Source organism: Bemisia tabaci, chromosome 9, assembly GCF_918797505.1.
Source record: "Bemisia tabaci chromosome 9, PGI_BMITA_v3".
In the NCBI taxonomy this organism is placed as follows: Eukaryota; Metazoa; Arthropoda; class Insecta; order Hemiptera; family Aleyrodidae; genus Bemisia; species Bemisia tabaci.
The window spans coordinates 2,625,714-2,637,794 of NC_092801.1; the positions used below are offsets into that span (position 1 = coordinate 2,625,714).

At 35.2% G+C, this 12,081-nt stretch overlaps 1 protein-coding gene across 1 annotated transcript in view; it reads right to left on the bottom strand.

The window, feature by feature from the left end:
- Nucleotides 1–501: 501 nt before the first annotated feature.
- Nucleotides 502–12,081, bottom strand: part of LOC109039421 (Transmembrane O-mannosyltransferase targeting cadherins 3) — a 43,326-nt gene continuing 31,746 nt past the window's right edge. The window contains exons 8-11 of the mRNA XM_072304382.1: nt 10,784–10,966; nt 9,174–9,458; nt 8,574–8,816; nt 502–7,603 (exon numbers count right to left, since the gene is read on the bottom strand). Of these exons, the coding sequence (XP_072160483.1) occupies nt 7,400–7,603; nt 8,574–8,816; nt 9,174–9,458; nt 10,784–10,966 (915 nt within the window). The 3' untranslated portion in view covers nt 502–7,399. The remainder of the gene's footprint in view (nt 7,604–8,573; nt 8,817–9,173; nt 9,459–10,783; nt 10,967–12,081) is intronic.

Below are 12,081 nucleotides of genomic sequence, written 5' to 3' on the forward strand. Positions count from 1 at the left end.
AGAACATTTACAACCGAAACCCATCAAAGGTGTAACTTTTTCGTCCATTTTTCCCGTCTTTTTGCTATAGAAATGCTGTCCAGAATGATGGCAATTTGCAACTTTGCCCCCTAGTTTCTCAAAAACCGTGCGTATACTCAAGCTAAAATTTTAACCAGAGTTTTAGGGTATCATAAGGTATCGTTTGGGCCTGGTTTCAGAAAAATCCCCGCTAGCCCAAATTGTGCCATTCTAGGCGTCGCTCTTTAGTCCTCTTTAGTGTCGATTTTTCTAGAATTTGGACTGAGAAAAAAATTTCAAGATTTCAGTCGCATCCTATGTAGTTGGACTCATAGAATCGATTTCGAACAGTCCCGACTCTCGAGCCGGGACTGTTCGAAAAACGAGCCGATAAAATAGTCAAAAACTGGTCAAAAACGGCTTTCCTGACCACTTTTTGACTCTTTGTTAATGATGATGAAAAACGCTCGACTTTGGAGAGGTGAAAAATGAAAAGCAAAATTTCTTGAGACAAATAACACATTTATCCGGTCATTTTAAAATTAAAACATATAAATCTAGAACATAAGTTACTACTTTTAAACATTTAGCACATACGGGTAGTTTACTTACAGTTTGTAAAAAAATATCAATCATTTAATGGTACAATCTCAATTTACAATAAAAACTTTTTTGATTAGACTTTGTAAAATATCTATAACAAGTCAACTAGACCAGGAGTGTCGTTAATAAATTTTTTACACAAACACAATTTTTCATTAGTAAACAATAAGTTTAGCTTTCGAGTGAAAATGGTTTCACAAGGCACAAAATGTTTAACTAAAATAAAGATCTAATTGAATAAAGAACTGAAAGTTGCCTCTGTATTCAGAATGATGGGAGTGAATTTTGCTTAGAAGTAACACAGAACTGGGCAGAGATTAGGTATTTAAAAAGGAAAAGGAAAGAAATAGAAAATTTAAAAAGAGGAGGAAGAAATCCAATCGTTCATGTTATCAAGTAAGAACCAAAAGTAATAATCAGGCTGTAAAATTTCTGTATGCCATTAGAGCCCGTGCCAACTGAGTCTACGCATTGTTAGACTGTGACAGAAGATATCCGCCACCTAGCTTTGCTCTTGCACTGACTTTCCGAAAATGACGTCACACATTCTTCTGTCGCAGTCTAAAAGTTCGTAAACTTATTTGGCGGGAACTCTACGCTAGTAGGTAATGATAATTGAAATCCCTGGTAAAGTCGATCAGCATATCATAATGTAAATTGGCTGATTCTCCTCTAGGATGTTAGTATGGTATCAGTAAGATATTATACTGATTTTATCTGCCGGCATCTTATCATACTGATATCATGTTGGCTCAACAAGATTATAATAAGATGCTGATCAACTTAACAAGGGAAAGAAGAATAATACTGTGACAAATTTTAGCATTTACAAGAACTCATACAAGGTGATCATAAAAAAGATCTTATGCTTAACACTGTAAGTTTTTGCAGAAAGCGAAGTTGAGACCCGGCTCTGTGCGGAAAAATCAATTTGATCAGAGTAAGTTAAAAGTACCCATACAGTAAAATAAATGAAGAATAAGTAAATTAAAAAACAATGACAAATACTTAAATTAAAATTAAAATATGTAAACCAAAAATACTAAAAGAAAATGCTTTAAAAAATTGATAATAAAAAAATGTATAGCACCGAGAATGGAATGTATATAAAACAAGAAAGTGACCTTTGAGTAAGAAATTTACGGACCTGAAGTTTTCACCTCTTTAGTACGTAAGTTAGCTGTGACAAAGGACTGCACTCAAAAAATTCAAACAAGAGGGTTCATGAATTCACTGACATAAGAGGCAATTAAATGAAACAGCCCTTAAAAACTAAAACCAAATTTTTTGAATGCAAGACATGAAGAACCGTCTCTAATGGTAGAAGTTTAGGATACTCCTGAAAAAAGGAAACTGAAATGTAGACTTAAACAATTTTGTTCAATCAATAAAATTCTCCAGAATTCAACCACTGCTTCAAGGAAAATTGAACGTGGTTTGGTTAACAGCAACAATCGGAATATCAAGGAAAGTCAGTTGTAAAATGCATACGGCCAGCTGAAAATTTTTTGATTCAATAACTTCAGAGCCTGGAAAGGAAGTCCAAAATATTCAAGGCAGAAGGAGGAATGAGGGATGAAAAGAAGTTTCCCTTCCTTATTGTCAAACATAATCACAGCAAACGTCAGACAGGATAAAGAAACTTGAAAAGTAGGTATGAAAGAGGGAACGAGAGCCTTGATCAGAAATGTTGCAATATGGGCAAGACAAGATCTATGATCAACACAGTCGAACAGAAGTCTTGAAATCACATTTGATTCGACAAAACATTTGCAAGACCAAAAGTTAGCTGCAGAATAACTCAGCCCATTCTGATTCATCATCAAGACCTGACTCTTGATTCCCATAACTTAATAATTTCCCTAAAAATAAACGCTCTCAATGAAGACATCTCCATTTTTGCTGAGATAAGTACTTACAAAGATTGAAAGGAATTTAATTAAAATTGGATTTTGACCCAAAAAATGAGTTATTGGATTAAAATTAGATTGCAATTATAAAATCAAAGAGAAATCAATGCGCAGAAAAACATTTTTCTCATCCACACCATGATGGACGTAATTCTATCAAACGGAACTATGTGCATTAAGACATGAGCCCTGAGACCCATAAAAATACATGCATACCAGGGCTCACGTCATGATGCACATAGTTCTGTTTGATAGAAATGCGTCCATATAATGAGCTACTAGACAAGGTCCAAACTAGAAAGAATTGATACATGTTTTCTCTTCAAAATCCTGCGTAGAAAACGATTCACAAAACGGGAGACTTGGAAATCAATTCCTTATAGTTTTATTACAAGTATTTTTAATACAGCTCAAACAGAGGATGGAAAATACGAATGATGTCATATGTATTTTTGCCTAATACTAATTCCTACTAATGGTGAAAATATATCATTTTTCAGATTGATTTTCGAATTTTTCGTTTTATTTTTTGTTTTTCGCATGAAATTTTGAAAAGAAAACATGTTACTTGGAGCTTTAAATCATACCTCATTTATAGGCCCATTACAGTAAGCAATCAGATACAGCCCCAAGTTGGAAATGACTGTTGATAATAATAGGGGTTGTAATGGATTTCTTTTACTAGTTTTTAAGGGCAATTCTGTTTTTTTTCCTTGATTCATGAACGATCCAAGGAGGCTGTAAAGAAAACAATTGCAATTAATTGTCTTGTAAGTGCAGGCCGAGAAAGTGTGGAGAAAATGTCCGAACATGGAAGCCATAATTTTAGAAAAAAATTGACAGAAATTAGGGGGAAAACAGTTCTATAGGCAAGTATTTACAAAATGAGGAAAGGAGAACATCACAAATTTGTAAAAGTAAAAACGATGCTTTCAAAATTTTTCAGGAAACAGAAGATAAATGAATCTCATGATTGTCATTGCAATAGCACATATGAAGCAATTTTTGCTGCCAAAATAAATTGCAGGTGGCGGAGCAAAAATCAAGAAAAATTCAACATGGGACAGGGGTTCGAATAGCAGAAGAAATAAAAGATGCGGACTGGATGATCTAAGGGTGAATCAAGATCAATCTTTCAAGAATATTTGCCCAGATGTTCTGGAAAGTCATGACTTCGATGTTAGATGACCGGCAGATTGGCCGCATCAAAGAGATGACTCTGGGCAGTTAGCCTAATTGCTTGACGAATTTCCTCTAATATTTATCTGTATATTCTTTAATTTTAACAAAAGACGAAATCTTTTAGTCTTGAAATTTTTTCAGAATATTCTTCAGAAATCGATGAAAATTCATTGAAACTTCAGGGTCATTAATATCGCTTAGCTTTTGGCTAAAAACACAAGAAGAAATTACCTAGACAACATGAAATGAATTTTTATGCATCACACTTCGCTAATCATATGAGAAAGGGGTTTGAAGCTCTATGTTGGTGAATTAGGGAGGTAAAATTCTTAATCCACAAAACTTAACACGAAATGGTCTGCAGCAGGACCGTGGAAAGTATAATATTATGATTATATATTTCGAGCAGAGTTCGAGCAGGTCAACTTGTGTCACTTACCAAAAATAATGATGAGATTTGTACAGATGGTATTTTCTACATAAAACTTTAGGAGAATATTTTGCATTGAAAAGTGCAATGGTTTTCCAGAGTCTAAAATTTCTATTTATATTAGACATAAAAACCTTGTTCAGACACAATTTTTTCCTGCTCATAAAAACTGCAACTGCAAACTTACAATGGACCCCAAGACATCCAGACATAGTGAGAGGCTAGGTACTACATACAATACACGTCATTTATGACTTTTGAGACTGACCCATTGCTACAGATTTCTTATTTTCTCGCAAGTATACAGGATTTAGGATAAATTATAAGAGACTTAAAATCACAGAGGAGAATTTTCTACACTTCAGCAAAACCTACCTTAATTTATTAAAGATTTTACATACAATCCATTATTGGGAGCTAGCATGCAGATTCAGTGTTCAGCCATAAACTCAGTTGAAAAGATCTGCATAAAAGGACTACACACACAATAGCAAGAAATTTGATGCCGGCTTTTTGACATAATTTTAAATTATGTTCTTTACAGCCTCCCGAGCAAACTCTACTCTTAAAATCGAACTTTAGATGTGACGACTTCAAGAAAAGCCAGGAGGAGAAGTGCATTTTTTAGCAGTTTTACATATGATAGAAGAGATACAGATTTTACATATAATATAGAGGAGATATTTTGTTCCCTTGCCAGCCAGGAAAATAGCAAACGAAAGGAATCAAATTCCTCTCAATGAAAAGAGCGTGCAGTGCAGCGTTCACACACATGTAGCAGCAGTCCCATACTTCCATTAGGAAACATGTGTAAGAGGGCGGAAAAATTCAGATCCACTTGTCTCCAGATCCGCATTTACAATGTTTAATTTTAAAAAATAAATCACGCTCAGGAGATCTTAAGGTACATCATATCAAACAATTACGAACTTCAGCTGAATTTCTTGGCATTGAGTGCGTTGTCCTTGGAGAGATGCAAGATGGACATGCCTTAATTATTGTATTTCCCACAAGGCAAAAAAACGTCTTCAGTGAAGTAAAACTGAAAAATCACTTGAAGTAGAAAAACTTCTCCGTCAACTTAAATTACATTTTGATCAACGCAACCTAAAATTAAATACAGAAAAGCATACGTAGACAAAAAAAAGATTAAGTAAAGACAAAAACTAATCTAAGATGCGTAGAACATTAATGAGTAAGTACACAGAATTGAGATGGGATTTGAAGGAGTTAAAAATAAAGAAAATTCAGATTGATCACCTTACAAACTAACGATCACAGCGCAGGAAAAGTTCAGAGAGTGCTTGAGAAATGCTTATCACAAATCGGAATGAATGTTTACAAGAACAAGGAATGCACATACAAAAAAGACAGAGAACTAATTCAGTTCAAACAGGTTCGTTTCTGTCTACTTCAGTTAGACAAATACTTTTTTTTGTTTTAACTTTGAAAAAATGTACACATTTTTCGAGTATTGTTTTGCGAGGAGGAATCTGCAAATAAGCATGCATTATATTAGGAGCCTCTCTCCTTAGTGCAAAATGGCTGAGAGTAATTTGTTCTATTTTCGAAATTGATCCGTTACAAAATTTGATCGGAAAATGGTCAATTGTCAAAGCATAATTCATTAAAATTTCACGATATTTTTGTAAAAATTGATGAGAAAGGGTTATTTAACGAAGAGACAGTTATTCTACTTTGACTGACCAGAAAAAAGTTGGCATAATATGAGAACAAATCGGACTCTCGCCTTTAAACGATCGTTTTAAAAAGGTAGAAGTCATTGTAAAATGAGAAAAATTCGAACGATAAAATAAAAGGGATGCTCCAAAAAAGAAAAAACTCTCGTAAATCTGATTAATGCTGAGTGCGTGAATACTAAATTTAAAGGGGCTTGACTGGAATATTGGTAGCCACGGGAGACCGATTTAGAGACCATGTCATATGATACCTGATATATTTCACAGTTTCACCCTGAATAAATTAACAATTTTAATACTGATCATTTTTCAGCTCTTTAAAGAGCGGCGTAATTCATCGGCAATATAACAAAAGACACAGCCACTGAATCGGTTGGTTAGCCACACATTGAGTTAAGATAAGCTTAAAATTAGTGAGATCAGCCAATCAGCAAGCTTGCAGTAAACTTATTGGCCATTTGAGCCCCCCTTAGGGCGGTGGAGAGTTCAATCCTAAAAATAGGAGTGACAAAATTGGACGGTGAATAGGGACTTGCGGTGTTTGCTTGAATCCTTCACTTCAAAGTAGAAATATGATTCAAGTAAAAATTGTTGCTTTCCTGTTTTTTCAATGCTAATTGTTTCTTGACACCCTCAAGAATAAATTTGATTTTTGTCTTGAATTGATCATTTAAGAAATGCTGATGTCGAAGACAAAATGAGAAAAATTAAAATGCACTTAAGTCAAAATTGTAAGCTGTGGCTTGGTTTATAAAGAATTTCATTGCTGTTTGAGATGAGCTGGCTCCAAAAGCTGGGGTAATAAGTACCTCAATTTAGAATTATACCCAAATAGTATTGGTTGATATTTCGATTTCCATTCAAAATTGAATTTAAAGATATTAGTTCAGGATGAAACTTCGAGAAGGTAAGCAAGAGCTTTAGTCTCTTTATATTGATGTTGAATTTTCTAGATGAAAATTAGGTATGAGAAAACTCTGACAGCTAATTTTACAAGTTCTGGATTTGCCTCATCGAACTTTGAAATTCACTTAAAAGGTCTAGTACAGAAATTTACTCATTTCACTCTTTCAATTAGTGATATAGCTACATTATTTTTCTTCATCTATAGTGAAAGTCCCCATTTCTTGGCCCTGTCACTGATTTTTTTTTGCTGAGAAATTGAGAGCAACTAAAACTGGTGCAAAAAACAGCATCCCTCAGATTCATATCTTTTCATTTCACAAATATATCAATGAAGAAAGATAAATTTGAAATAAGGTATAGAGGGAATCTACAAAACCGACAAAATTTATAGACATGCCTCAAAGCATATCTAAATCTCATCAGATGAAAACAGGGTTCGCAAAGCAAAGGCAATATTCAACTGAATAAAATCACAACTTTTCCCTCACGAGACGCTCACAGAAAATAAACACTCTCTAAAAAAATAAATTCTCATTGACTTTTTCAGTCATAATAAAATAAAATGAACTTGACAACGATCAAGTTGACAGGTTCTTGATTTGATGAAACCATTACCAATACGTCAAGGATTATTAGTGAAAAATTGCTGAGCTATTTAGTAAAATAAACTATCTTCCAGTCTGAACAGGTGTTTGTACGCAGGAGAGCAGGTTGTATGCTACGAGGCCGGCTGTTTCTCTACTTTTTTGACCGCTGGTTTGTTTCTCTACCTGGTCGCTTGTGAAAGATTTCGCTGAGGTTTGCTTCTCTAGGATTGTGTTTTGCGGATTGTGGTTGGGTGTCATTTCTGCATTAGCCGCACTTGAAGATTCCTGAGAATCAACAAAAGGAACAAAAATTAGGAAAAAGGGAAAAGTAATGACCAGAAACTGACAAAACTAGAGTAAAAACTGTGAGCTCAAAATGAAAGAAACAAAATCTTAAACTTGAAGTAAATGCAAACTTATTAAAACAAATTTTAAGAATTAAGATGAAAAAAAACAATATTTTTTGTGTCTAACCTCGTTCAAACCTGTAAGAAGAAGGGGACATTTAATTATTATTGCTCTCATTTATTTAATTTCATTTTCGCTGGAGTGTTGGGTTAATATAATACAGAGTTTTATTTTTATCTTAATGACTTTTCATACCTAAAAGCAGGTAATTTTTAAAAGTTTAAACTTTTTTTTTATGTTAGAAGTAATTCATTACACCACATGAATAGAGTTGGGGAACTTGAGTTATTGAAAAATGTATCGCCTTGCAAAATTTCAAAATTGAAATTTGGAAAAAGTCTATGATATATTACTTAAAAATTAAGGTATATAATGTTAGGATGTAGTATGTCAATGCTGAGTTATTTAATAAAATTGAACAAAAAACTAAACCGTCTGTAACTTCTACAACAACAATATGGAATGAATTATCAAATGAGAAAAAAATCAAAAATTCTGGCAAGACAGTCCCAATATGTATCATTTGAGTGTCAGCTGCAGCCCAAGGCTGGTGTACGGGCAGTTATTGCAAGTGCGTTCGAATCAATCTCCACGGTGTACTGCCGCGCTGGCCGGGAAGAACAGTGGATTCTCATATCCGCTGTTTTTAGAAATAACATGGTTTTCAGTTTATATCTCGCCGAAAAATTGTGCTGGAAGTCTGAAACTTTGCACAGGCATTCTTGAGGGCTCCAGAATGCAAAAAACGCGTTTTCCCTAAAAATGGCGGATGTCAGCGACTGCTATTGTTATGTATAGGTCCTCAAATGTTACTCCAGAGAAAAAAATCTATGGAAATTCTACGAACCTGACTTTTTGCTGCCTCAGGAGAATTTTCAACAGAACTTTCTGGCGCCTTTTTCATTTTCATTATTCTATTCTGCACAATTTTTAGATGCCTCACAATGTAGTCTTCATTTGGAGCTAGTCTGTGCGCTTTTTGAAGACAAGTTTCCGCATCATGTAAATTGCCCCGTTCCACATACACAACACACAAGTTATGTAGGCCTTGAATGTTCTCTGGTTCCAATTGAAGGATTCTTTTGTAGCACTGCAAAAACATAATTAATTATTAACCAAAGTAAACTATAGATTCTTGCTAACAATTGGGATCCTAAAATCAACTTGCAGTTATAATATCAAAGCAAAATGAGAATGCCGCAAGAAAAAAAAAACTATTTGAGGCATCATAAAAAACTACAGGATTAAAATGAAAGTCTTAAAAGTTACAAGCGCGCTTTCATGCAATCAACGCACCATGTTTTATGCGTTCAATCGAGTATGTTATTTTTCAATCAATGTCAGCACCACCTTCATACATAAGACAAAAATGAAAAAAAAGTAAGTCCTAATCCTCTATCAATTTTTGTAGAAAAATGATAAGTTGAATAAAAATACTTATGCTCACATTCTCAGCAGCGTCCAAGTCTTTTATTGTATTAATGTAAATATCCCCTAGCAAAATCAAGCCTTTGACATGATCAGGGTGAAATTTGACCAGCTGATTCAAGAATGGAGCTGCCTCCAGGGGTCGTTGGTCGTCCGCCAACAGAAGAGCCAGGTTGAAAAGCGCAGATCGAAAGTCATCTTTCAACATGATCGCTTGCCGAAACCAGTACTCCGCTCCAGCAATGTTCCTGTCATCCATGGCCAGCATGCCCAAATTGAAATGCACTCTCTCATTTGTACTATCCTGTAAGCAATTTAAAGGTTCAAAAATCTCTACTTCAAATAGAAACAAGCAGAAAAATCCAACATGAATATGTTGGAAAAGCGTGCCGAATAACTAAAATGTTGGACACATACCTACTATTTTCACGTCTTTGTTATTTGCATCAATTGGTACTTTTTGCTAAATTTGGGAGAAAATATTGATTCATGAACGTTGAATGTAAATTGATTTTAAAGATTCCGTCCAATTATCTTGATTTTAAGCTGATATGCGGCATTTCGCACGACCGTGATTTGGGCGAACTGCCGTGCATCGAAATCGCGTTGAGTTAATCTCCTTGGATTTCGAACTGTAACTTCTCTCCTATTCGGCCGATTTTTACAAATGAGGTCTCTTTTTATTTGTACTTTAACGGAAAGTAAGGAAAAACTCGCTAAATAGACGGAAAACAATTTTTGTGAAAATTTGGTGGATCCTGGCGTCACGGTGAATGGTTAATCGGGCGTGGAAGATAATAGGTTCGACGAGGCGACCCTCTCCTCGCCGTCTTTTATTGCCTTGCTCGAAACCTGACACCCAAAGCTATATCGGGAGATAACTGCAGTGGTTTGAGTGGATTTCTGTAGGGGCCACGGTTAGTACATGGTATAAAGAGTCACGAGGCTCATCACAGATTGCACTTGCAGTGCAAGACGCTCATTGGCTAAACAGTTTTGGCGGGAAAGAAGGTTCTAGAGTTGAGTCCTCCGAGCGTAAGAAAGCTTCTATGAGGTTTTTGTCAAATGAAATAATACGGTTTTGACAGGAAAATGTTCTCAAGGGTTCCCAATTAGCAGTTCATTCGGTTTTTTGGTAAGAGACCATCAGGGCTTGACAGTATAATGGTTCAAAGACAAGAAAACGGGTCCGAGGAAAAAAATATTTGGACGACCCGTTGAATAGCATTGGTTGATCGGTGTGCTGTACTATGGTACATCCGAGTGATTTCAAAAAGCGAGCCCTACTGGCACGCTTAAAAAACACTCAGTAACGGTTATCACTTTTTTTTGGATCCGAACTTGAAAATTATGAGAAATTTAGGTGGCTATAGCTATTTTGAGCATTTGCTCAAAGGCGTGATCAGACCCGAGGCAGTTTAAAACACCAGCATCGATCTTATCATTGTTTGCTGACTATTTTTCACTATGGGACGTGCGATCTTTTACAAATGCACAATACAAGGCCTCAAAGGAGAAGGAGCCAGGGTAATTTAGCAAGGGCTGATGCAATGCCTTTCACTGATTTTAACCTTGCTTTCACCGGCTCCGTTCTACTGATGCCAACTATGGTAAATGAATTTTCAATACCTTCTGAAGGAGCTTAAGAAGTCTCTCACGAGCAACTTTTCGCAGTTCTGCTCTGCCCAATTCCTGAAGTAAAATGGCCGAGTTGAGCAACGCCTGCTCATGCTCCGGATCAAACTCTAAAGCCTTATCCAAATATGCCAAGGCTTGAGAGGCTTTTCCTTGCTCCAAGAACACCACACCGAGCTGGAATGTTATAAACTTGAAATTAGTAAAATTGTATCAACCACAGACATCAAGCTCCATTTCACTGATGGATTTCGTACACTTGCACCCTTTTACGACTAAGTTAAGAATACAGATGCAGCATTCCCTCAGCTAAGTAAACTTGCAGCCGTACAGACTGGTCCTGGAAGCCATGTCCGCGTATATATTTATTCATGACAGTGGAAAACAAAGAGAATGTAAAAGCAGCCCGAAACGGAACCGACAATCGAAAACACAGAAAAAAGCGGAGACAAGGCTAAAATACAAAATATGAAGGCAGGACGTTTTGGTACCTTACAGCACCATTATCAACTGCAAAAAAGAATTAAAAATAAAAAAGAAATTAAAATAAAAACCAGCAATGTATATGTATATGTATATGTAATGTATATATGTAATGTATATGTATATGTAACGCCGTTTGCTGGTTTTTATTTTAATTTCTTTTTTGCAGTTGATAATGGTGCCGTAAGGTAACGAAACGTCCTGCCTTTATATTTTGTATTTTAGCCTTGTTTCCGCTTTTTCCTGTGTTTTCGATTGTTGTTTATTAATGACTTACCACTTGGCACTTACGGAGGAATTACTGAAATTGATACTCGTAGCTGCTAGATCACTTTGTGAGAAGAAGAAGGGCCAATCATGTACTCAATTAATAGTCTTAGGGCTGTTCGAATATGGTTTTTTTTATGCAGAATCAGATCAAATCAAATATTTTGACCTATTTTTGACCAAAATCTATTCTTCGTTAGTCCAGGTAAACATTGGATAAATAATTTTTTTTCTAGCATTCAATTTTTTTGCACAGAATTAGTGTCACATTCTTTTTTTCTGCATTAACTTTTAATAAAGGGTGTTAAAACTGTTTAAGGGTGTAAGTTCTTCAATATAATTCACTCACAATTGCAGAAGAGGATTCAATTTTGAAAAAAAGAAATTACTGTTAAAGATAATAGGATCAAGAATCAATTAATGCATTGAATAATGGAGTTAATTTCTTGTTTCCTTTAGTTTATGACGAACAATTAATTGAAATGTTGCGGAACTATAAAGCTGCAGCTTACTGTCTGAAAATCCATTTTATTCAGTTTTAC